The 27,583-nt window shown below is 44.2% G+C and overlaps 2 protein-coding genes across 5 annotated transcripts in view; one reads left to right on the forward strand and one right to left on the reverse strand.

The window, feature by feature from the left end:
- Nucleotides 1-13,209, forward strand: part of LOC129712536 (hepatoma-derived growth factor-related protein 3-like) — a 37,784-nt gene extending 24,575 nt beyond the window's left edge. Inside the window, exons 3-6 of the mRNA XM_055661015.1 lie at nucleotides 1,815-1,953; nucleotides 5,375-5,533; nucleotides 9,767-9,922; nucleotides 12,713-13,209. Coding sequence (XP_055516990.1) covers nucleotides 1,815-1,953; nucleotides 5,375-5,533; nucleotides 9,767-9,922; nucleotides 12,713-12,727 — 469 coding nt within the window. The 3' untranslated portion in view covers nucleotides 12,728-13,209. The remainder of the gene's footprint in view (nucleotides 1-1,814; nucleotides 1,954-5,374; nucleotides 5,534-9,766; nucleotides 9,923-12,712) is intronic.
- Nucleotides 13,210-15,021: 1,812 nt separating this feature from the next.
- LOC129712537 (transmembrane 6 superfamily member 1-like) overlaps nucleotides 15,022-27,583 on the reverse strand; it is a 45,981-nt gene continuing 33,419 nt past the window's right edge. For 2 of the 4 annotated variants that reach the window (XM_055661016.1, XM_055661017.1), the window contains one exon: nucleotides 15,754-17,147. In XM_055661016.1, the coding sequence (XP_055516991.1) occupies nucleotides 16,956-17,147 (192 nt within the window). In that variant the 3' untranslated portion in view covers nucleotides 15,754-16,955. Of the gene's footprint in view, nucleotides 15,376-15,753; nucleotides 17,148-27,583 lie in introns of those variants that run through there. The other 2 variants (XM_055661019.1, XM_055661018.1) reach the window with 2 other exon arrangements.

Genomic DNA, 27,583 nt, shown 5'->3' on the forward strand with positions numbered 1-27,583 from the left:
AGATTTTCGGCAGTCGCCTAAAAAATCGCCTGTGGAACAGGCCCATTATGTTCCCTTGAGAAAGTGTTGGTGTTCTACCTACTTGAACCATTGCAGTGCCGCTGGTGAAGAATCTACCACAATCTCGGAGGAGATACAGCGCGGAAACAGGCCCTTCGGCCCACTGAGTCCGCACTGACCAGCGATCCCCGTGCATTAACACTATCTACACAAACTAGGGGCAATTTACAATTATACTAAGCCAATTAAACTACTGTACATCTGTGGAGTGTGGGGCCAAAACCAATGTTCTCGGAGAAAACCCACGCAGGTCACGGGGAGAACGTACAAACTCCTTAGAGACAACCACCCGTTGTCAGGATTGAACCTGGATCTCTGGTGCTGTAAGGCAGCAACTCTACCGCTGCACCACTGTGTTGCCCCTCACAGCTTAATATAAGTAGGTTCATGGAGGAAGGAGGAGAACTTCTTCAAAGTAGGCTGGCATTCCTTGAGGAGATTTCACAGTGGAGTAGACAAAATGTTTAAGAAGGAACTGCAGATGCTGGAAAATCGAAGGTAGACAAAAATGCTGGCGAAACTCAGTGGGTGAGGCAGCATCTATAGAGCGAAGGAAATAGGCAATGTTTCAGGTCGAAACCCTTCTGCAGACCGAGACTGTACTCAATTATTAATAGCGTGCTCAGTATAAACAGCACCAATTAATTATAGAATGTATGTTTCTAAGGTGTGCTTGAATTTCCTTTGTAGGTAATAATTCCTGTACTGCTTTCAAGTTGTATACTGTGCTTACATTATTCCACAAATGTTCACCTATATACTAACTTGTACAAACAAGATTGGTCTCAGCTTCCTTCTCCTGCCACAGATTAGTTGATCCTGACAGGACTCGAGGTGCCATAGTTAAAATTGGCCCCCAGTACGAACAAGCTCAGAGGAAAAGTATTAGGCTGCTGATTCCCCTCCAGTTTGCTGATGAAAGTTATTGATACACAACTAGAGAACTTGCTGTTTTAAATCTCCCCCAAAAGCAAATGTTTCTTTAGAGAAACAGGGATGCAGCGCGGAAACAGGCCCTTTGACCCACCGAGTCCACACCAACCAACGATCCCTATCCTATTTTTTCACAATTTTTACCAAAGCTAATTAACCTACAAAACTGTACATCTTTGGAAGGTGGGAGGAAACCAGAGCACCTGGCAAAAACCCACGTGGTCACGGGGAGAAGGTACAAACTCCGTACAAACAAGCACCCGTAGTCAGGTTCAAACCTGGGACTCTGGTGCTGTAAGGCAGCAACTCTACCGCTGCACCACTGCACCTCCCTACAAATTAAATTAGCAATTGAAATAAATGGCAGCGAATTGGTCCAAGGGCTTCGAGTGTCCCAACATGCATGTTTAGTTTAGTTTAGAGATACAGCGCGGAAACAGGCCCTTCGGCTCACCGTGTCCACGCCGACCAGCGATCCCCGCACACTAACACTCTCCTACACACACTGGTGTCAATGTTTACATTTCCCAAACCAATTAACTTACAAACCTGTATGTGTTTGGAGTGTGGAAGGAAACCGAAGATCTCGGAGAAAACCCACGCAGGTCACGGGGAGAACGTGCAAACTCCGTACAGACAGCACCCGTAGTCAGGATCGAACCCGGGTCTCTGGCGCTGAGGCAGCAACTCTACCGCTGCGCCACTCTCCCGCTGAGCAGGATGTGACAGCCAGCCATGACCATGTTCCAATGTGTACTATATGTAACCCATGAAACTGGAAATAAATCATTTGAGATCAGTCACTGAGATTTCTATTCTAGTGCCTTTCTGGGACCAAAAGACCTTTTACCATACCAAGAATATAAAGAAAAATTTGGGAAGTCTAACAAGCGAAAAGGTTTCAACGAAGGTCTGTGGGAGATTGAAAACAACCCTGGTGTCAAGTTCACAGGATATCAGGTAAAAACAATTACTTGCGGCTTCAGTTCTTAAGTAATGTGCTAATGCATAATCATTGGACCAACAGAAAAAAATCACTTTGTATCAGCAAATTTTAACGCTTGATATGTATTTACCCAGTCTGAAGGAGGGTCTCAACCCGAAATGTCACCTGCCTGTGTTGTCCAGAAATTCTCCCTGACCCACTGAGTTACTCCAGTACTTTGAGTTTGAGTTTAGTTTATTGTTACGTGTACTGAGGCACAGTGAAAAGCTGTTCTTGCACGCTAACCAGTCAACAGACAGATAATACATGATCACAATCGAGTCTAGTGCAAGATAAAAAACAGTAAATTCCAATCAAGGATCGTCTGAGGGTCACCAATGAGGTAGATACTAGTTCACGACCACTCTGGTTGTGGTTGGATGATTCAGTTGCCTGATAACAGCTGGGAAGAAACTGTCCCTGAATCTGGAGGTGTGTGTTTTCACACTTCTGTACCTTTTGCCCGATGGGAGAGGGGAGAAGAGGGAGTGGCCAGGGTCGGACTGGACCTTGATGATGCTGCTGGCCTTGCCGAGGCTCCGTGAGGTGTAGATGGAGTCAAAGGAAAGGTGGTTGGTTTGTGCGATGGTCTGGGCTGCGTCCACAATTCTCCGTCTTTTTGTGTCTTACAATGTCATTCAATAAGACTTTTAATAAGAATTAATTGAACATTTGCTCTTCCTGATTTGTGGACACAATTTTAGCATTTCAGTATTTTTACCCTTTTCAGCAAATGGTAACATTTGTTTTTAAGTTGCTGTTTTACCTTCTTCAAAAGTGTACGTCCCTGTTGTATCATTCTGCAATATTTATTATCGTCTCAGCTATTGGGCGGCACGGTGGCGCAGCGGTAGAGTTGCTGCCTTACAGCACCAGAGACCCGGGTTCGATACTGACTACAGACGCTGTCTGTACAGAGTTTGTACGTTCTCCCTGTGAACTGCGTGGGTTTTCCCCGGGTGCTCCGGTTTCCTCCCACACTCCAAAAGCATACATTTTTGTAGATTCATTGGCTTCAGTAAAAAAAAGATTGTAAATTGTCCCTAGTGTGTGTAGGTTAGTGCTGGGGGGATCGCTGGTCGGCACGGACTCGGTGGGCCGAAGGGCCTGTTTCCGTGCTGTATCTCAACACTAAACGAAACTGAACTATTGTTCATTGGTTTTTATTTTCTCATATAAATTTATTCATAGCATTTAATCAGATTTTTTGATTCCTTGCCATCGCACCTGTGGTTCCTTTACTCTTTTGCCAAGAGACTATTTCATCTGCTTTCTTGGGGATTTTATGAATGCATTAATTGTAATGAAAGGCAATTTTCCGTCAATTATCAGCCTCAAACACTGCTGACTCACCCCCGGGAAGCATGGTCGTCTAAAATCAGTTCTTTGAAACATTTGTAACATCTTCCAATTGTATTATCTAGTTCCACTTCACAAGTTCTCGAAAATCTCTTTACCTGGCCTCTCAAGAGTTTTAACCATAGCAACTGTAGGCATACACCTTCACACATAAATCAGATTATTTTGGGCCATGGGTTTTTGGTGAAGCAAGATTTGATCATTTTCAGAATCTAGAATACAGTAGGGTGGCACTTTAAATGGGCAAATTGGCACAGCGGTAGAGTTGCTGCCTCACAGCGCCAGAGACCCGGGTTTGTTCCTGACTACGGGTGCTGTCTGTACGGAGTTTGTACGTTCTCCCGTGACCTGCGTGGGTTTGCCCCAGGTTCTCCGGTTTCCTCCCTCATTCTAATGATGTGCAGGTTTGTAGGTTAATTGGCTTCTGTAAATTGTCCCTAGTGTGTAGGATTGAGGGGGAGGGGGTGGGGGGACAAGGGCCTGTTTCGGTGCTGTGTCTCCAAACTAATCTCAAGAATACAGTACTGAAAGATCCAAAATCTAGCAGGCTTCTTCCCTAATATCCAGGTTCACTTTTGTTGGCCCCTTAATTAGTATAAAGGTAAACTCATTTTAATACATCTATTGAACCTGTGGCAATAAGCAAACTGCTGCAGGACGCAGTAACTACAGTAGACACAAAGTGCTGGAGGAATCTTGTGTCTACCTATGATTTAAACCAGCATCTGCAGTTCTTTCCTACAAATACATGCTCTTGGTAAAATAACGTAAACCTGAAACTAGAGGCATGAGGAACTGCAGTTGCTGGAATCTGGAGCCAGGCACAACGTGCTGGAGCAACTCAGCAGGTCAGGCAGCATCTGTGGAGGGTTGACCCAATCCAAAATGCCATTGTCCATTTTCCTCCCCTGACTGTTGGGTTCCTCCAGCACTCTGTATTTTGCTCAAGATTCCAGCATCTGCAGTTCCTCCTGTCTCCATATTACCTGCAGGGGTTTATTCTCTATTATCAGGTTGATTGCAACTATTGAAACTAATTATTTCTGCAACTCAATATAACTTGCTGCTACTGAAATTAGACTTTTTTTATTGTGAAGCATTTTGCATTTAAATTATAGAAGTTGTAAATATTTTCTTTGACAGAATTAATTCCCTACCGGGTTTTCCGCCTGTATTTCCTGTCTTCAATCATGCTCCTCTATAGGAAGCACACTGTTTATTTACATTGTGCTTCTATTTTTGTGCTCTGGGTTTGTCATTAGGACTAGATCGGGGAGATGCACAGAGTCTCTTGCCCAGAGTAGGGGAATCAAGAACCAGAGGACATAGGTTCAAGGTGAAGGGGAAAAAATGTAATGGGGAATCTGAGGGGTAACTTTTTTACACAAAGGGTGCTGGGTGTATGGAACGAGCTGCCGGAGGAGTTAGTTGAGGCAGGGACTATCCCAACGTTGCTGCAGTTATGCAGATGCTGCAATCTTGAGCAAAGTGCTGGAAGAACACAGCGGGTCATGCAGCATCTGTGGAGGGATTGACCAGGCAATGTCCCGGGTTTGGGACCTTTCTTCAGACTTTATCAATCCCGATCCGAAATGTCAGGAGTGAAAAAGCACTAAATTTTAGTTTTAAATTTAGCATAGATTTCTGAGGTTCACATTTAACCATGGTGACGGGGGGGAGGGGGGGGGGGGTGTGGGGTGGGGAGAGCAACAGGGACCTAATTGCATCCATGGCAAGGTGTGCAATCAAAGCATCTCACTGTGACTTACCGCATGTGACTTCTTCTTCTTGCATATGGTGTGCACAGCCTAAAGTTTTAGGACAACCTGTTCTGTTTGATCTTACTTAATTGTGCACGCCAGGTTGATTGCATTCGTCGAAACAGGACGGACCAGGTGAAGGTTGCAATCTCCCACCCAGCCACATGTGACCATATTGATTCCTATTCAACCCTGAATGGGTGGTTTCATTTTTGCTGCTGCTCATTTTGCGAGCGTGTGTGATTTTTCTGCTACCCTGTTGCGTGTTTTGTTTCAGGCGATGCAACAGCAGAGCTCTTCGGAGACGGAAGGGGAAGGGGGGAACACCGCAGATGCCAGCAGTGATGGTGAAGGGGCAGAGATAATGGATGAGGAAGGGAAGGCCAAGAGCAAAAATGAAAAAGCAGGCTCCAAACGGAAAAAAGCTGCTCTTAAGGTAAAACAAATTGAGCGTGAATTTCCATGTTCTCTAATGATAGCAGCAAGTACAATGTCTGAATATTTTCTGTTGAAAGCCTGCGTAAGATTACATTCTGCTTGCAAGAGAATTGCATGGAACGAATGTTCAAAAATTGATCCCATCCGGAATATTTAATATTTAAATGGTTTTGTGCTAAACCTTTGGAACAACTTAATTGAAGTTTTATTTAATCTACTGTTGGGGTGATATCAGTCTGTCAAAGCATGACAGCAAATCCTAAGGTCCTTTTAAAATCTGTCGCCATTTGCATTTCTCCATTTATTCCCTTTATTGCTGTCCGAGTCGCCTTCAGAATTCCTGTTCTTGCAACAATAGTTCATCACCTCATTTTAAATTCCTCTCCATTTTAAGTGCTGAGTTTGAAAAGTATTTGGTCTCCAGTATCGCCTTGCCCAGTGTCATGCAGTGTTTCCTAAATAACGCTGTTGTGGGTTTTTTTATTTGATGTGTCTCCGGATAAGTCTGAATATTTGTGTAGGAAGGAACTGCAGATGCTGGTTTATACCGAAGATAGATACAAAGTGCTGGAGTAACTCGGCGGGGCAGGCAGCATCTCTAGAGAAAAAGAATAGGTGACATTTCGGGTTGGAACCCTCCTTCAGAGACGTTGCCTGTCCCGCTGAGTTACTCCTGCATTTTGTGTCCAAATCAGAGTATTTATAGCAAAGCAACACATTCAAGCCAGTACCATCTTCTGTTCATCTATCCAGCTGTGAAACCACTCTTCATTCCTGCAGATGTTCATAAAGTTTGGAATAGTAGTGAATGGGCATTTCAATAGATCTGTAAAGTGTAAGAAAGAACTGCAGATGCTGGAAAAATGGAAGGTAGACAAAAATGCTGGAGAAACTCAACAACGGGTGAGGCAACGTCTATCGAGACCCGAAACGTCGCCTATTCCTTCGGTCCATAGATGCTGCCTCACCCGCTGAGTTTCTACGATAGATGTGTAAAGATGTGTTTCTCTTTGCACTATGTGTTTTAGTTCGGAGATACAGAGCGAAAACAGGCCTTTCGGCCCATCGAGTCTGCGCTGACCTGTGATCCCCGCACACTAACACTGCCCTGCACACACTATTGACAATTTTACAATTTTACCAAGCCAATTAACCTACAAACCTGCATGTCTTTGGAGTGTGGGAGGAAACCGGAGCACCCGGAGGAAACCCACGCAAGTCACGGGGAGAACGTACAAACTCCATACAGGCAGCACCCGTAGTCAGGATCAAACCCAGGTTTCCCGCGCTGTGAGGCAGCAACTCTACCGCTGCGCCACCGTGCCACCCTGTTGCATTTGTGGCTTGACTCATACATGACGTGTGTAGAATGATTTGACTGGATAACACACAAATAAAGTTTTTCGCTGTATCTCGGTAGGCTTGACAATAAACCACATATGTAGAAACAAGGAACTGCAGAAAAAAGACACAGAGTGCTGGAGTAACTCAGCGGGTCAGGCAGCATATATGGAGGACATGGATAGGTGGTGCTTTGGTCGGGACCCTTCTTCAAACTTACCCAATAACAATACCTATTTAGGAAATAATAAATGTATATGAGAGTGAAACATTTTTTTAAATTTCATGCTTTCTTGCTGTTTGAGATCTCTATTTATTGCAGCTTTAACACTCTCCCCCTTCCCCTCTCTCTCCCTCTCCCCCCCCCCCCTCTCCTCCCTACTCCCCTCTCTCTCTCCCCCCCTCTCTCTTCCTCCCTCTCTCTCCCCTCTCTCTCTCACTCCCTCCCTCCCCCTCTCTCTCTCTCTCTCACACACTCCTCTCTCTCTCTCTCTCTGCCCCTCTCCCTCTCTGTCTCTCCCCTCTCTCTCTCCCTCCCCCCTCCCCCCCTCTCTCCCCCTCTCCACTTCCCGCGCTGCCCGCTCTCCCCTGCCCTCCTTCCCTCCCCCCCTCTCCCTCCCCCCTCTCCCCCCCCCTCTCTCCCCCCCCCCTCTCCCCTCTCCCCTCTCTCCCTCCCCTCTCTGTCTCTCTCCTCTCCTCCCTCCCCCTCCCCTCCCCCTCTGTCTCTCCCCCCTCTCCGCCTCTCTCCCCCTCTCTCCCCCCCCCTCCCCCCCTCTCTCCCAGCCTGTGAACCGTATTTGGAGGTAGATTCTGTAATTCACTAAATTCCTGACGTGCCCCATCATCATCTTGTCCAGTAATTTTCAGGCAATAAACAGATTGAGTTGAGGAGCTGTGATTCCAATTTTGTTTCTCTCAGGAAACACTAGGTCATGGTTTACAATGAAGATGCACAGTGGTGCTGCCACCTGCTGGCACTCTCAGTATAATACCATCAAGCAACCTCTTTGTCCACAGACTCTGGACGGGTGAATAAACCAGCAAATGATCAAATCTTTCGAGAGACCATGTTGTGTGCAGCAGTGTGGGCAGCTATTATTATTTATAAACCGACTGTGCTTGACGTGAACTGAAGCTTGTGTCTCGATTCACTGTACAGGACACAAAGCTTGCAGCATAATGGTAAACATCATAAACAGAAATCAGCAGACATTTTGAGCTCACTTTGCAGCAGATTCAAAATGGTCACTTGCAACGTTTAATGTGTAAATCTCAAAGAACAAAAGGAAAGAATATGTTTTCCCGAGATACAAACACTGGCTGGATCACACTGGCTTAGTTCCAGCATTCCCGCAAGGAATAGTCACCCTTTGGTCATTTCAATGCATTCCTTGTCAAATGCAGAAATCAAGGGCTTACGGACAGATTCTGAACATCAGATGGTTCACTCTGCACTGGGCTCCACATCGACCAACAAGCTCACTGCTTCTCAAATTCCCCCTTTTATACCGGAAAATCACCACATCCCAAACCTTATTAATTTCAATAAAAATTTAAGGATAGATAAGATGATTCTCTTTAACACCTCATATTAAGTTTGTTTTTTGTAATGATATATGTTTTGGAATTTATTCATTAATCTATTCTTAATCATTTTAATTTAGTTTAGAAATACAGTGCGGAAACAGGCCTTTTGGCCCACTGATTCCATACTGTATCTCTAAATGACCCCTGTATATTAACAGTACCCCTGTATATTAACAGTACACACACACACACACACACACACACACACACACACACACACACACACACACACACACACACACACACACACACACACACACACACACACACATTTTACGTATAATTTTTACCAAAACCAATTAACCTACCAACTTGAATGTCCTTGGAATGTGGGAGGAAACTGGAGTGGAGAAAGCACAAACTTCGTAATTTTTTTTTCATTATCTGCTTCAATTTTAAGTTTTTACAGATTTTTGTATGATAGAAATATTGAAAGACACGTGTGCCTTTAATAGTTGATTAAACTATTAAAGAGAAATAGATTGAGATACATACGTGTGTGTGTACCTTTTTGTTAATTATGGTGTTATTGGTTATTATTGATATTGTATATATATAATATATATATATATATGTGTGTGTGTGTGTATGTGTATATACACACATCCATATTTACATATACATATAGAAAAATATATATAAATAAATATATATTGTACATGTGTATTAGAGTCATGTAGTGATACAGTGTGGAAACAGGCCCTTTGGCATAACATACCCGCACCAGCCAACATGTCCCAGCTACACTAGTCCCACTTGCCTGCGCATGATCCATATCCCTCCAAACCTGTCCTATCCATGTACCTGTCTAACTGTTTCTTAACCGATGGGATAGTCCCAGCCTCAACTACCTCCTCTGGCAGCTTGTTCCATACACCCACCCCCCTCTGTGTTAAAAAGTTACCCCTCAGATTCCTATTAAATCTTTTCCCCTTCACATTGAACCTATGTCCTCTGGTCCTCGATTCCCCTACTCTGGTCAAGAGACTCTGTGCATCTACCCGATCTATTCCTCTCATGATTTTATACACCTCTATAAGATCTCCCCTCATCCTCCTGTGCTCCATGGAATAGAGACCCAGCCAACCCAACCTCTCCCTGTAGCTCACACCCTCTAGTCCTGGCAACATCCTCGTATTATTTATATATAATATATTTCACCAAGCAAAGTCATTCAACCCCATTATCCCGCCTTCTCCCCGTACTGATCATCAAAGCATTGATGCATCTCCACAGTTGCGGGTGGGATAAATGACCTCTCTGCTCCGCTCATCTCCTGTGTCGCTGCGATTGTGTTTCCCAGAAGTCAGTGAAGCAGCTTCGGAAGTCGGCTGAGCAAGAGGGAAAAGACGAGGGTGACCAGGACGTGAAGGAGGAAGAGGACAAGAGTGGCTCGGAAACAGGGGAAGCGGATGGGGATGCAAAGAATGCTGCTGAATACCAGCAGATGAACGAAGAGGTAACACAAACGCCACAAGTTCACAGTTTCTCGTAGTAGAATTAGGCCGTTCGGCCCATCAAGTCTACGCTGCCATTCAATTATGGCTGATCTCTGCCTCCTAATCCCATTTTCCTGCCTTCTCTCCATAACCCTTGACGTCCGTTCTAATCAAGAATTTGTCTACCTCTGTCTTAAAAATATCCACTGACACAAGGACATTGTAGATGTTCTCACTTGCACCTATTTACAAAATATCCTCCCGGCTGCACCAGAGGAATGATTGAGAAAAGGTAGACACAAAAAGCTGGAGTAACTCAGCGGGACAGGCAGCATCTCTGGAGAGAAGGAATGGGTGGCGTTTCCGGTCGAGACCCTTCTTCAAACCGAAACTGTTTAACTTGTTTAATTTAAGGCTTTAGATTGCATGTTAATTTGTGCTAGCACGAAGGAACATATAACAGTACAGCACAAGAACAGGCCCTTCAGCCCACAATGTCTGTGCCAAGCATGATGCCAAGGTCATCACTAATTGTCACGTGTACGGTGAAAGGTTTTAGTTGCGTGCTAACCAGCTTCATGATTACAATCGAGCCATTCACAGTGTACAGATACATGCATATATAACGTGGATATATATTTACCTGCACATGACCCCTGTCCCACCATTTCCTGCATACCCATGTGAAACATAGAAACATGTAAAATAGGTGCAGGAGTAGGCCATTCAGCCCTTCGAGCCTGCAACTGCCATTCAATATGATCATGGCTGATCATCCAACTCAGTATCCCATACCTGCCTTCTCTCCATACCCCCTGATCCCTTTACCCAGAAGGGCCACATCTAACTCCCGCTTAAATATAGCCAATGAACTGGCCTCAACTACCTTCTGTGGCAGAGAATTCCACAGATTCACCACTCTCTGTGTAAAAAATGATTTTCTCATCTCGGTCCTAAAAGATTTCCCTCTTATCCTTAAACTGTGACCCCTAGTACTTGACTTCCCCAACATCGGGAATAATCTTCCTGCATCTAGCCTGTCCAACCCCTTAAGAATTTTGTAAGTTTCTATAAGATCTTCTAAATTCTAGTGAGTATAAACCAAGTCTATCCAGTCTTTCTTCATATGAAAGTCTTGACATCCCAGGAATCAGTCTGGTGAACCTTCTCTGTACTCCCTCCATGGCAAGAATGTCTTTCCTCAGATCAGCTTCTCCAAAAGTCCTTTAAATGCCACAAACATCTCTGTTTCAACCACCACCCCGACAACATGATCCAGACATCCAACGTGTCAAAGTAACAAGCCCCCCACATCTCCTCTCTCACCTTAAATGATTCTGACCACTCTATCTATACCACTGAAGGAGTAACTTTCTGAAAACAATGATGACACAGAGAAAAGAAAGTAGATAAATGGGAATAAACTCAAAAGAACAAAATGCACCACGCACACCAAAGAAAGATATTTAATTTAGTTTGTTTATTTATCCTTCACATTCAGACCATCAAAGAATGACACAATTATGAATTGATGTCAGGACCTGACAAATGTTTTATAGTTTAGAGATTTATTCAATGTTTGGTGGAGGTTTGGGACCAGTCTGGGGGGGGATACATTATAATCTGTTTGAACTTTCTCCTTCAAATAAATATTGACAGCGTTTATAGAATAGGGAAATGTCCCAGCTGGACTATACTGGTGATGTACTAATACGTAACAGTTTGTTTAATGTTAAAAACCGTTGATAATTCAGAGCCAACTTTTTGTTTCATTCATTTCTATTTATATTAAGTCCTTGTTATCCAAGAGAGATGAACTTCCTACCAATAAGGGGGCCCAGAGCTCTCTTCAGTGGTACGGTGAACCTTGTTGCTTTAGTTTAGTTCATTTACTTTAGAGATACAGTGTAGAAACAGGCCCTTCGGCCCACCAAGTCCGAACCGAACAGCAACCTCTTCACATTCGCACTATCCTACACACACTAGCGACAATTTTTACAATTTTCCCATGCCAATTAACCTACAAACCTACATGTCTTTGGAGTGTTGGAGCACACGGAGAAAATCCATGCTGTCACAGGGAGAAGGGGCAAACCCTGCACGGACATCACCTGTAGTAAGGGTTGAACCTGTGTCTCTGTGAGGCAGCTCCTCTACCACTGCACCATTGTGCAACCCCTTTCTGTTGAGATTAGACACACAGCTTGCAGTATTGCATCAACTCACTGGAAATAAGTTCCAGATGATGACATTTCGATATAAACACGGTAAAACCCTGTTTCAGGAACTACTGAAGGTTAAGTCTGATATGTCTGTCATCACAGATAGACACAAATGCTGGAGTAACTCAGCGGGACAGGCAGCATCTCTGGAGAGATGGAATGGGTGACGTTTCGGGTTGAGACCCTTCTTCAAACGGAAATGATGTCTGCCATTGCACTATAGATTCCAAGGTCAATACCTGTTTCTCTTTCCAAAGGTGTTGTTTGATCTGTTGAGTGTGTCCAGCCCTTTCTGCTCCTGACACCATATCTACAATAAACACAAAATGATTGAGTAACTCAGCCAGTCAGCCATGCTCTCTGGAGAGAAGGAATGGGTGACGTTTCAGGTCGAAAGAAGGGTTTCGACCCGAAAGGTCACCTATTCCTTTTCCCCGGAGATACTGCCTGAGCCGCTGAGTTACTCCAGCATTTTGTGTCAGTCTTCAGTTCCTACACACTATATCTACGTTAGGGGCGTTTCGGGGATATTTGGTTTTTGTTTCATCTGTAGCATTTGTATTTAACTGTCTAAATCTTTCCTTGCAGACTTCGATCATCTGAATTCAGACCACTAATGTCGGAGGAGCAGGAGATAGCTGTCCAAGCTTGGACATTTTACATATGATCATTCCTTTTGTCAAAGTTGGCATCAGCAGTCTGTGCAGCTTCCCATCATTGTGCTACCAACTATACTTTTGCTCACATGCCCATCAGTAAACCACAACGAAAAAAAATCATGTATTTTATATTCTCCCTCTTTCTGGATTGTTCTGAGCAGAATCCCATCCACCCTTTACTGTACTTCATTCTTATAAATGCCTCGCTGTTCTGTTACTGAGAGAGGATACAATATTTATTTTTGATGCTTGCTTTAAATGTGAAAAATAAACTTTCTTTTCTTGTACTCAGCTTAGTTTTATTCTTGTGTGTGCCATCTGTCTTACGGGATTTTTTAAGCATTTATTTAGTATCTTTACACAAAAATGTCTGTTCTACTGCTGTTCAGAAATGACTGTCTGGTAGAATAAAATTAATGGAATACACGTATGTTGGTGTTACTTATTTTAAAGCTGATAGAAATGTTCGAAACATTGGGCCAAGACTCAGCCTTAGGTCAGAGTTATGGAGTGATACAGCGTGGAAACAGGCCCTTCGGCCCAACTTGCCCATGCCGACCAACATGCCCCATCTAGTGATACAGCGTGGAAACAGGCCCTTCGGCCCAACCTGCCCACACCGGCCGACATGCCCCATCTACACTAGTCCCCCACCTGCCTGCGTTTTGCTGTATATCTCTCTCCACGTCACAGTCTCGTTCCTTCTGTCTTTCTCTCTATTCCTTAAATACACTCGTTGCATCCTAGTTCAGTTGAGCTGACTATTGTCACGTATACCGAGAAACATGGGAAAGGCTTCTTTGTTGCGGATATCCAGTCAGGGAAATATGATTACAATCAAGGTACAGAGCACAGCATTCAGTGCAAGATATTATCTTTTTCAATAAGTTTTTAGTCAACTGCCATAATATGTTGCACAAAGTCAAATTTGGTGTAACATTCACATGTAGTGACTTGGTGTCTCATGTTGAAACCACGTTATAAAAGTACGTTGTCCCTGTTCCTTTGAACCACAGGGGGGAGCTGAAGGACACAGAGTGCTGGAGTAACTCAGCGGGTCAGGCAGCATCTGTGGAGAACATGGATAGGTGATTTAGCTGAATGACACACTGTACTGAGTTACTCCTTTCATCACAGCTCATTGTAAATCTACTCAACAAATCAAATGGCATTGCTGGCTTATTTAACCCTTTCAATGCTGGATGACCAAATCCTTTAACAAGGCTGGAAATAAATCTTACACTTGTCGACAAAATTAGAACTTGTATGATGCAGTAGACATGAATTGAGTGAGGAGTTGAGGCCAGATTTCCCTAAAACCAAAATCTTAGCCAAGCATCCCAGACTTTAATATAGCCACCTCGTCCATGCTGCAATTAGTCACGAAAATGCTGCAATTAGATAGAAACATAGAAACATAGAAAATAGGTGCAGGAGTAGGCCATTCGGCCCTTCGAGCCTGCACCGCCATTCAATATGATCATGGCTGATCATCCAACTCAGTATCCCGTACCTGCCTTCTCTCCATACCCCCTGATCCCCTTAGCCACAAGGGCCACATCTAACTCCCTCTTAAATATAGCCAATGAACTGGCCTCAACTACCCTCTGTGGCAGAGAGTTCCAGAGATTCACCACTCTCTGTGTGAAAAAAGTTCTTCTCATCTCGGTTTTAAAGGATTTCCCCTTTATCCTTAAGCTGTGACCCCTTGTCCTGGACTTCCCTAACATCGGGAACAATCTTCCTGCATCTAGCCTGTCCAACCCCATAAGAATTTTGTAAGTTTCTATAAGATCCCCTCTCAATCTTCTAAATTCTAGAGAGTATAAACCAAGTCTATCCAGTCTTTCTTCATAAGACAGTCCTGACATCCCAGGAATCAGTCTGGTGAACCGTCTCTGCACTCCCTCTATGGCAATAATGTCCTTCCTCAGATTTGGAGACCAAAACTGTACGCAATACTCCAGGTGTGTCTCTCACCAAGACCCTGTACAACTGCAGTAGAACCTCTCTGCTCCTATACTCAAATCCTTTTGCAATGAAAATGCAATTAGTCACGATCTTATACACCTCTATAGGATCACACCTCATCCTCCTGCGCTCCAAGGAATAACATCCTAGCCTACCCAACCACCTTTAGCTCAGGCCTTTAAGTCCTGGCAACATCTGTGTGAATCTGCCATTGCCAGTGCAGTATATTTGCATTGTGAGTACAATATAATTCACAAACCAGGAGCATCAGGGGAACACATGGGTTTATTGAAGCAATTGATACTGGTACATAGAATGGTGGAGTGGTTACCTGCGTAACACTGTACCTTAAGGTAGCAGTACCTCCAGCAATCACAAGGCAACAATTCAACCTCACACTGATATACAAACACAACAGTCTTTAATGTTGCAGTAACTGCAGCTGTAAAACCCAACATTTGACATGAGCCGGATAAGGATATGCAGAAATGTTAGCTCAAAATCTTTTTGCCAGAGTAGCGATTAAAATCTTGCCCAGGAGTCCGGCCTTGAACCCACCGTCAACTCATCGCAGCTTCCTGTCTGATCACGGGCCGGATAGAGATTGAGGAGCACATCTGGCTGAAGGAAGCAGGTGGTTATTTAACCTCTGTATGCTGGATTCCTGAGATATGTCTTTACCATCATCTCTGCAGAAGAGGTGGCACAGTGGTGCAGCGGTAGAGTTGCTGCCTTACAACACCAGCCTCCTGGGTTCGATCCTGGCCAAGGGTGCTGTCCACACACAGTTTGTACGTTTCTCCCTATGACCACACTGGGTGCTCCAGTTTCCTCACTTATTCTAAAGACGAACAGGTTTGTAGGTTAATTGGCTTCAGTAAGAATTGTCCCTGGTATATAGGATAGTGTTAGCACGGGCTCGATGGGCCGAAGGGCCTGTTTCTGCGCTGTATCTCTAAACGAAACTAAACTAAGGTGGTTCCTGAGGACGAGCTGCCGACTGCCAGATCTCCTGGATACACAACGGTTTCAGAACATCCCCTCGTCCAATATGGCCAGCAACTTGATTGGGTATTTTTAAAGCAGAGATTTGACAGGTTTTTCTTTACTAAGGGTGTCAGGGGTTATTGGGAGAAGGCAGGAGAATGGAGTTAGGAGGATGAGATAGACCAGTCATGATTGAGTGGCGGAGTAGACTTGATGGGCCAAATGGCCTAATTCTGCCCCTATCACATGAACATTCCCACCATTAATCTGTCAAAGTAAAGACTGTATATGATTACAATCAAGCCGTCCACTGTAGATTCAGGATCAAAGGTACAACATTCAGTGAAAGTCTACTGTTGGACAGAGATTCAGAAGAATGAAGGGATTGTTATGGATACACAGACGGTGGTGAAGGTCATTAGTAGATATTTTTAAGGCAGCGATTGACAGATACTTAATTAGTACGGGTGTCAGGGGCTGTGGGGAGAAGGCAGTTCAGTTGCCTGATAACAGCTGGGAAGAAACTGTCTCTAAATCTGGAGGTGTGCGTTTTCAAACTTCTGCACCTCTTGCCTGATGGGAGAGGGGAGAAGAGGGAGTGACCGGGGTGAGACTGGTCCTTGATTGAGCTGGTGGTCTCGACCCGAAACGTCACCCATTCCTTCTCACCAGAGATGCTGCCTGTCCCGCTGAGTTACACCAGCATTTTGTGTCTATCTTCGCCTTGACATTCCCTAGTCCTCACTGAAACTTGCCAACTAACTCTATTGCACAGAAGGGGTGGGAGATTGCAACCTTCACGTGGTCCGCCCTGTTTCGACAAATGCAAGCAACCCAGCGTGCACAATGAAATAAGATCAAATAGAACAAGTTGTCCAACAACTTTAGGCTGTGCACGCCACACACAAGAAGTAGGCTGCACAGAATAAGCATTTTGCATTTTGCAGCTAAAATCACTGGCAGAAGCATAAGTGCATTGTGTTTGGCACTTATGTATTGATTGTTCTTAAATACACAAATCTACAACTTTGCACAACAGTACATTTAGTTAATAAAACAGTATTAATAGCAAAATAGAAAATTAACTTCATTTACAAGGCACTAATACAATTTCCCTACTGGTAAATTTACTAATATTCAATCTGCCGATCCATTTAATTAGCAAATTATACATATTTGGGGCAGAAAAATAAAATATTTAATACAACGAGGGTTTACTTGGTCTTTGGGTCTTCTTTCCTTTTAAGGAAAAACTCAGGGCAGTGGACACATCGCAGGGCAAGTAGCTGCGGCAGGATGCAGTACAGTCCGTTTATTATTAGAAAGGCCAGCTGGGTGTCCTCTGGTACTCGGTACATGTACGGGGTCCTGGAATGGAGGGATGCTCCCATGTGAGAAAACTGGGCCTGGTTATTGAAGAGAGACACACACACACACGCATTTATAAATATTTACAATCAATAAAGTGACCAATGTACAATCTGCAGCCTGGCGCACTTGCATTAAAGATAGACACAAAATGCTGGAGTATCTCAGCGGGATAGGCAGCATCTCTGGACAGAAGGAATGGGTGACGCTTCAGGTCGAGACCAATTCTTCAGACCCTTCACGACCTGAAACGTCACCCATTCCTTCCCTCCAGAGATGCTGCCTGTCCCGCTGAGTTACTCCAGCACTTTGTGTCTATCTTTGGTCGAAACAGCTTCTGCAGTTCCTTCGTAGGTATTTGCATTAATGGCTGATTCCATTGAAGTTATGTTTTTTTTTTCAAGTGATGAGTCAAGGGGAATCGAGGACCAGAGGACATAGGTTCAAGGTGCAGGAGAAAAGATTTAATAGGGATCCGAGGGGTAACTTTTTCACACAAAGGGGTGGTAGGTGTATGGAACAAGCTGCCGGAGGAGGTAGTTGAGGCTGAGACTATCCCATTGTTTAATAGACAGTTAGACAGGTACATGGATAGGACAGGTTTGGAGGGATATGGACCAAACGCGGGCAGGTGGGACTCTCCCGACGCCAGGGCAAGACCACCCGGTGAGAACGGCCAGGAACATCGGGCCTCCGTAGAGGCAACTGCGGTGGCCTCAATAGGCCTGACTTTGGGTGAACTTGGGGTTGGGGACTGGACATTGTGCCTTCCCCCGACAGTGGTATCCATTGTGGGGGGATGATTTTTTGTCTGTTACTTAATCCTGTTAGTCTTTGTCCAAGATGGCTGCCGTGAAGGGAGAGTGGACGCTGGCGCGCTTTAGCTGCCGCTGCTCTCTCTTCACATTGTGTTTTTGATTTTTTGTTTTTGGACTGAATTCTGTTTTTAATTTGTGTTTCCGTGATGTCTTTATTATTTATTTTATTCTGATTATATGTTTTTTATTCCTGTTAATCTCTGTAAGGTGTCCTTGAGATGTCTGAAAGGCGCCCAAAAATAAAATTTATTATTATTATTATTAGTGTAGCTGGGACATTCTTCCCAGAGGCCATTCGGGCTGTAAACTCCTATCTCACTAGGGACTAACTTTACTGAATGTTTTTCCTTCCAATATTTAATATGTAAAAGAATATGTGTGTGTTTATGATTGTGTTTATAGTTTGTTTGGTTGTTTGTCTTTTTGCACAAAGTCCGCGAGCATTGCCACATCTCGTATGTGTATGTGACAAATAAACTTGACTTAACTTGACTTGACATTGTTGGCCGGTGTGGGCAAGTTGGGCCGAAGGGCCTGTTTCCACACTGTATCACTCTATGACTCAAGGAAGTGTCCTTGGTGAATTACATCTTTCCCTCCTGCAGCCTTCGCATGAATCTTTGCGTGATACTGAGCATTTGGATGAATAGTCTCGTCTCCATGGAAGCTGCAATCAAGCTGCAGGGCTCACACAATTCTGCGGCTATTTTTAAAGCAGGCAGCTGACGTTTAAAATAGCATCATTGTTTCTGAGATTGGGTATGGCCACTGCTTAGCTCTGTAACATCAACTGAGTGCAAGCAAGAGATCAAATAAATCCTTAAATTAGGAGCGCAACACTGCTAGATTCTGTAGAACACCCATCTCGCAAAGAACAGTTCACCAATCTATTTTTTCCTCCATGCATTTTCACATTCCACCCATCTATTGTTAACCAACTAACTTCATTTTATTCCTTCCCCAAACCCTTCCTTCACCAAGTAGGGCCAGACATTCAAAGCTGAATGCATGATTCACATTCCATCCATGTTTGTAACATACGTGACCTCCACGTCTTATAAATAGAATGTATAATAGGGAATAAGTACTGTGCCTCCTCCCCATGGAGTCTAGAGATATCCACACATGCAGCCAGCTCAGAAACAATTCCTCTCCACTTGAAAATCTTCATTGTTCAGTTTTGAGATACAGCATGAAAACAGGCCCATATCGACAATCGATGGGTGACCCATTCACACTAGTTCTATGTTAGACAATAGACAATAGACCATAGGTGCAGGAGTCGGCCATTTGACCCTTCGAGCCAGCACCACCATTCAATGTGAGCATGGCTGATCATCCCCAATCAGTACCCTGTTCCCGACCTCCCCATATCCCCTGACTCCGCTATTTTAAAGTAGATGTTATCCCACTCTCTCATCCACTCCCTGTATACTCAGATCAATTTACGGAGGCCAATGAACCTACAAAACCGCACGTCTTTGGAGTGTGGGAGGAAGCCTATGCGATCACAGGGAGAACGTGCAAACTCCACAGAGACAGCACCAGAGGTCAGGATCGATCCCGGGTCTCTGGCGCTGTGAGGCAGCAGCTCTACCTGCTGCGCCACTGGGCTGCCCATTAGTGGCCAATGTTCACGAGAGGCTGACATGACTGAAGCTGCTTTGTATTGTGTTGTTATCGTGTATTGAGTCCCTGTCCAGGCAAATGATACCATACAGTTCATCAGGTAATGTAAAAGAGAAGATATAGAAGGTACAGAATATAGTGTTGCAGTTGGAGCAAATGTTTTAGCTTTAGTTAGATTTAGTGTACTATTGTCATGATTCCAATCTGATTAACTACAGTCCACGCGTCTCCAGTAAGGTAGATGGGAGGTCAGGACCGCTCGCTAGTTGGTGAGAGGACGGTTCAGTTGCCTGATAAAAGCTGGGAAGATGTTTCTGAATCTGGAGGCGTGCGTCTTCACACTTCGCTACAGATAAAATAAGTACTTTTAGATCTTTTAGTCCCTAATAGCAAGTTGTTATTGAGTCAGACCCACCAGTCTATCAGGTAGTGCACTCCAGCACAACGTAACATGGAAGACAAGCAATAAACACTGCACGCACTCTCTCCGATGAAACATAACTCACTTTCTCAATTTGCACACCTGCCCTTGTGTCATAATTGTTTGCTACTTTGTTTGCTACTTTGATGAACTTGTTACTGTTCCCCGTAGTCACTGACCCTGCTGCAGTATAGAGAACACAGAACAGTACAGCACAGGAACAGGCCCTTCAGCCCACAATGTCTGTGCCGAACATGATACCACGACCAACCCTTATGCACAAATCCATATCCCTCCATTCCCTGCGCCCATCCAAAAGTCCCTACCTATCGTACCTGTGTAGGAAGGAACTGCAGATGCTGGTTTAAACCGAAGATAGACACAAAATGCTGGAGTGACTCAGCGGGACAGGCAGCGTCTCTGGAGAGAAGGAATGGGTGATGTTTTGGGTCGAGACCCTTTTTCAGACATATCTGTGTCCACCATCGGATTCCTGACACTACCCCACACATCTCTTTAAATCTTTGCCCCTCTCACCTCAGATGGATGAAGCTCTGTCCAGTAGTTTTAGATATTTCGAGTAGAAACAGCTTCTACCCTCCACATCTATCAGCTGCCTCATCTCTATTAAATCATTATTTTTTTTTAAACTTCCTCTCTTCTAAAAATATCCTCAGCGAGGCTAGCTTCTATAAATTATTCACACACAAAGCTGGATTTGTTTCTGCACAGTTATAGCCTCTGCTCAATATTCTGGAGCAGGTTCCCATGGTGATCTTTCTCCATGCCACAACTGCCACAGTGTACACGTATGTAGTGCAAACAATATATCAGCACCATTCCTTACTTCAGGCTTTTCCCCAAAATGCTTCATGCCTTTTCATGACATAGGAGAATCGCCCAGAATATATCAGAATGGTTCATTTCTCAAAACTCACTTCAGGTTTTACCTGGGGATATACACCTTTTCATAATTAATTGGAGCAGAATTAGGGTCATTGAGTCTACTTTGCTATTAAAATCATAGCTGATCTATCTCTCCCTCCTAACCCCATTCTTCTGCCTTCTCCCCATAACCCCTGACACCTGTACTAATAAAGAATATGTCAAATTCCGCCTTGAAATGCCCACTGACAGCCTCCACAGCCGTCTGTAGTAATTCACCACCCTCTGACTAAAGAAATTCCTCCTCACCTCTTTTCTAACAGTATGTCCTATTATTCTGAGGCTGTTCCCTCTGATCCCAGTCTCTCCCACTCTTGGAAACATCCTCTCCATATCAACTCTATCCAGGGCTTTCACTATTCGGTGAGTTATAATGGGGTTCCACCTCATCCTGCTAAAGGGCCTGTCCCACTTGCCGATTATTTTCGGCGACTGCCAGCGTCATATCAGTGTCGTCAAAGGATTTGAACATTTTCAAAATCCAGCAGATTTGCGACACTTGAAAAAACACACACCACGCTGCGTCACGTCGCGAATTTTTCGATGACCTGACACGTCAGTCAATGATGCTGGCAGTCGCCGAAAAAAATTGCCAAGTGGGACTGGCCCTTAAATATTTTCCTCTTCCAAATGTTTCCAAAAGAAACAAGGATGAAACTTGTATCCAGCAGATGAAAGGTTACAATTCGTGTCATGTTTCAGACCATGGCTTCAATCAATTAGAAATGTTGTATCAAGATGGAGTTAAGGATGTGAATATTTTCGTTCTTGCCTTAATTTTCCTAGTTAAAACAGGGGGTGGGGGGGAGATAAAACCTTCTCCAAGCTCCGAATATCTGAATGTGTTTAATTAATCTGTAATTACATAAAGCGGCAGCCAAGATAACACATAACAATGGGAATATTCTATCAATGTCAGATAAGGGACAACTGTTCTTCTACACATCACCGTGGAGATGGCAATCAATGCTTTGGGATAATATCTCTCTCTTGAAATGTATCCTCAGTCAATAACACTAATGAAGTTCAGCAGAAGAGGTTTATAAGATCATGAAAGGAATAGATTGGGTAAATGCACAGGGTCCTTTACCCAGAGGAGTGGAATCAACAACTAGTGGACATAGGTTGAGGGTGAGGGGTGAAAGATTTTATAGGAACATGAGAGGTAATTTATTTTTTACACAAAGGGTGGTAGGTATTTGAAACGGGCTTTGGGAGGAGATATTTGAAGCAGCCACTACCGTTATGTTTAAAATACATTTAGACAGGTACATGGATAGGGTGGGATATGTGCCAAACACAGGCAGGTGGGACTGACGTAGATGGGGCATGTTGGCTGGTGTGGGCATGTTGGGTCAAAGTGCCTATTTCCACACTGTATGACTCTGACTCTGAGACTGTATAGCACGTCTTGAGGTATAGATTGGTTTATTTTTGTTTAGAGATACAGCACGGAAACAGGCCCTTCAGCCCATCAAGTCTGCGCCGACCAGCGATTCCTGCACGCAAGCACTATCCTACACACTGGGGACAATTTGCTATTTTACCAAAGCCAATTAACCCACAAACCTGCACATCTTTGGAATGCGGGAGGAAACCAGAGCACCTGAAGAAAGCCCACATGGTCAGGGGGAGAATGTGTAACCTATCTGAGCCCCCTCCTCTACTCCCTCTTCACCTATGACTGCACACCTGTACATGGTACTAACACCATCATCAAGTATGCAGATGATACAACGGTGATTGGCCTCATCAGCAACAACGATGAGCTGGCCTACAGGGAGGAGGTCCAGCACTTAGCAGCATGGTGCGCTGACAACAACCTGGCCCTTAACTCCAAGAAGACCAAGGAGCTCATTGTAGACTTCAGGAAGTCCAGAGGCGGCACGCACACCCCCATCCACATTACCGGGACGGAGGTGGAATGTGTTTCTAGCTTCAGGTTCCTGGGAGTCAACATCTCCGATGACCTCTCTTGGACCCACAATACCTCTACTCTGATCAAGAACGCTCATCAGCGTCTCTTCTTCCTGAGGAGACTGAAGAAGGTCCATCAGTCTCCTCAGATTCTGGTGAACTTCTACCGCTGCATCATCGAGAGCATCCTTACCAACTGCATCACAGTATGGTATGGCAACTGCTCTGTATCAGACCGGAAGGCATTGCAGAGGGTGGTGAAAATTGCCCAACGCATCAACGGTTCCTCGCTCCCCTCCATTGAGTCTGTCCAAAGCAAGCGCTGTCTGCAGAGGGCGCTCAGCATCGCCAAGGACTGCTCTCACCCCAACCATGGACTGTTTACCCTCCTACCATCCGGGAGGCGCTACAGGTCTCTCCGTTGCCGAACCAGCAGGTCGAGGAACAGCTTCTTTCCGGCGGCTGTCACTCTACTCAACAACGTACCTCGGCTGATGCCAATCCCCCCCCCCCCCCCCCCCCCCCTGCACTTATTATTATTTTCCCCAAACGTTTGCTATGTCGCTCTTCAAGAGATGCTAAATGCATTTCGTTGTCTCTGTACTGTACACTGACAAGACAATTAAAATTGAATTGAATCTGAATCTCTGTACAGACAGCATCGTTAGTTAGGATTGAACCCGATTGTCTGGCGCTATAAGGCTGCAACTCTACCGTTGCACCACCATGCAGTCCCAAATATAACTAACCTTTGCCTGTGTGTCTGCATGTGAATGCTGTTGGGTTATTCGACTACACCCTTAGTTATGACGGACATCAGCCAAAAATAAGATTACAGATTTTAAAATTCTAACCTCTCACTTGATCCAAAACCAGTCCCGACAGAAGATTAATGCAAGAGAAAGCAAAGGACCACAGTGATGAGGTGTGACATCTACAGCAGCTGCTAAGGATTTACACTACATCACCCAACCATGTGAAAAAGGGATCAATTCATTTTACAGATTATCAAGAAGCAAAATTATTTTTGGTAAGTGAAGTCTCTGGGCCAATTATCTCTCCTGTTATAGACATTAGACAATAGGTGCAGGAGTAGGCCATTCGGCCCTTCGAGCCAGCACCGCCATTCAATTTAATCATGGCTGATCATCCCCAATCAGTACCCCGTTCCTGCCTTCTCCCCATATCCCCTGACTCTGCTATTTTTAAGAGCCCTATCTAGCTCTCTCTTGAAAGCATCCAGAGAACCTGCCTCCACCACCCTCTGAGGCAGAGAATTCCACAGACTCACCACTCTCTGTGAGAAAAAGTGTTTCCTCGCCTCTGTTCTAAATGGCTTACTCCTTATTCTTAAACTGTGGCCCCTGGTTCTGGACTCCCCCAACATCAGGGACATGTTTCCTGCCTCTAGCGTGTCCAATGTTATCTTGTTCTCAACCATTTAAAGGTATCACCGAGGTTTACCATGTCCAAATATAACACAAGTATGTTAGCACCGAACTGGGATACAAGAGTGAACATCATCAAAAACCCTGAAGTAATTATAGATATCACCTCTGGCCAAAGGTCACCTTCATACTTCAAGGATCGATTGATTTAAAGGAAAAGACTCAAACCTTAAAGACATTAAAATCATTGTAAAAACCCTGCTGTCTTATTCAGAGAACCTGCAAAAACATATTTCTCCACAGATGCTGCCTGGCCCACTGAGTTACTCCAGCACTCTGTGAAACGTCACCTATCCATGTTCTCCACAGATGCTGTCTGACCCGCTGAGTTACTCCAGCACTCTGTGAAACGTCACCTATCCATGTTCTCCACAGATGCTGCCTGACCCACTGAGTTACTCCAGCACTCTGTGAAACGTCACCTATCCATGCTCTCCACAGATGCTGCCTGACCCGCTGAGTTACTCCAGCACTCTGTGAAACGTCACCTATCCATGTTCTCCACAGATGCTGCCTGACCCGCTGAGTTACTCCAGCACTTTGTGAAACATCACCTATCCATGTTCTCCACAGATGCTGCCTGACCCACTGAGTTACTCCAGCACTCTGTGTCCATCTTTGGTATTAAGCAGCAGCACCTGCAGTTTCTCCTTATTACATTAACACACTGATTGCCAACTCTGGCTATGGAGGTTTATTCTCAAAGTTGTAGTGTCCACCATACAAGCTCTAAATCAAACCCCGTCTGCTCCTGGTCTTGCAGATGTTGAATGTTCTTTGGGGTGTTTCAGGGAAACATTCTATGATGCTTTGGAGCTTGGATCTCAAATTAAAACAAAATTTGTTCTTCACATATTTCTGGCCAGCTTCACCTTCTCTGGCCACCTAGAGAGAGGCATTAAATATTAGGTAGACAAAAGTGCTGGAGAAACTCAGCGGGTGCAGCAGCATCTATGGAGCGAAGGAAATAGGCAACGTTTCGGGCCGAAACCCTTCAGGGTTTCGGCCCGAAACGTTACCTATTTCCTTCAGGATTTCGGCCCGAAACTTTACCTATTTCCTTCAGGGTTTCGGCCCGAAACGTTACCTATTTCCTTCAGGGTTTCGGCCCGAAACCTTACCTAATTCCTTCAGGATTTCGGCCCGAAACGTTACCTATTTCCTTCAGGGTTTCGGCCCGAAACGTTACCTATTTCCTTCAGGGTTTTGGCCCGAAACGTTACCTATTTCCTTCAGGATTTCCTATTTCCTTCGCTCCATAGATGCTGCTGCACCCGCTGAGTTTCTCCAGCACTTTTGTCTACCTTCGATTTTCCAGCCATCTGCAGTTCCTTGTTAAAGGCAATAAATATTGTCTCGCCAAGAATATGCCTCTCATGAATGTTTTTTTAAAAAGTAAACCATGCCAAGTTGACTTGATATTGGAAAGTGGAATCGGAATATTCTGTATTACTGGGCTATGGGCAAGAGCGGCCATGTCTCCGATCTCCTCTAGGGAGATGGAGATACATTTTAAACTTTGCATTATTCTTAAGGTTGCAGCAAGTAGACAGATATTTTTAGTGTAAAGACTGATTTATTAAAAGGATGATCAGAGAATGTCGATATAACCTAGCTGGAACAGTGCAGTCAATGAAAGAGTCATCTATCATTGTGATGGGAATTTCATATCAAAGAATATCGTAGGAAGGAATTGCAGATGCTGGTATACTAAAGAAACACACAAAGTACTGGAGTAACTCAATGGCTCAGGATCGAGATCCTGAAACATCACCTGCCCATTTTGTCCAGAGATGCTGCCATTGAGTTACTCCAGCATTTTGTGTCATTTTTTGGAATAAACCAACACTTGCAGTTCCTTTTTATTACAGTAAATGAACTGCTGTTTTGCAGTGATATTTGTTTCTTTGAAGCACTCGTTATTTCTGGAGGCAGAACTAATCGGAGATTTAATGACAGCCTTGGAAACTGTATTTGATAATTATGCAAATTGACAATGTTTTGTGTGGTTGATTGCCAAAAATAATTAGTCTTTTTTTCGCATTATAAAAACAGAAATGACATAAAGTGACATTTTCTGAAAAGCCCTAATGATAATGCATGAGTCATATTTGCAGCTGTGGAGAACAGTAAAAATATACGTATACAAACCCAGATTCTTATCTCCCTGACATTTAGTCGAGCTGGAGATGGCTGTTACTTAATGAATCACTGCAGAATGTTATGGAATAGGATGAGGAGCTGAATAGCTTACTCCTGTATCTACAACATTATATGTATAGGAAGGACCTGCAGATGCTGGTTGACACTGAAGATGCATTTTGTTTATGCATTTAATGCATTTCGTTGTCTCTGTACTGTACACTGACAATGACAATTAAAATTGAATCTGAATCTGAATCTGAATCTGAGATAGGCACAAAACGCTGGAGTAACTCAGCGGGACTGGCAGAATCTGTGGATAGAAGGAATGGGTGACGTTTTGGGTCGAGACCCTTCCACAGATCTGACTCTGTCTGATGACGTTTACTGAGTGACCTTCACAGTGGCGCAGTGGTAGAGTTGTAGCCTCACAGCTCCAGGGACTCAGGTTCAATCCTGACTACGTACTATATGCAGTTTCTATGTTCTCCCTGCAACCACGTGGGTTTTCTCCGGGTGCTCCTGTTTCCTCCCATGTCCCAAAGACGTGTAGGTTTGTAGGATAATGTAAGCTGTCCCTAACTGTGCAGGATAGAACTAGTGCATGGTGTGATCACTGGTCGGCACAGACTCTGTAGGCCAAAAGTCAATTTCCATGCTGTATCTCTAAAACTAAAACTGAAAACTAAAACCACAGTTACATAAAGAACACCAGAGAGCCTGCAATCTGGAATAATGACCAAGTGATTCAGTAAACATATTGTCCATCTGTCATTTAGACTTCATGCAAGCAAGAGCAAAATTAAACAAAGATTAAATCCAGACAATCTATCAAAAGTCCCTCAGTCACTAATTCAAATTAAAATATTCTAAATACTTTACTCCGCTTAAACTTGGCAAGAACGACAGAGAGAAGCCCTTTGACCCAGCTGGCAGTTTCAGGAATGAAGTTGAATACACTAATTATACATGACGGTGATATGAAAAATAGCAAAAATCACAAGCATCACATAGAGATGTCTTCAGAATTCAACTCTAGGAATGAGTCAATCTGTCCGAATCTCTCTTAGATTTGCTGGAACTTGACTGTTTACCACCGGTTCAGGCGCAAAGGCTTTGAAAGGAACATTGTGACAAAGGACACAGAGTGCTGG

This window comes from Leucoraja erinacea, chromosome 33, assembly GCF_028641065.1.
Source record: "Leucoraja erinacea ecotype New England chromosome 33, Leri_hhj_1, whole genome shotgun sequence".
NCBI lineage: Eukaryota > Metazoa > Chordata > Chondrichthyes > Rajiformes > Rajidae > Leucoraja > Leucoraja erinaceus.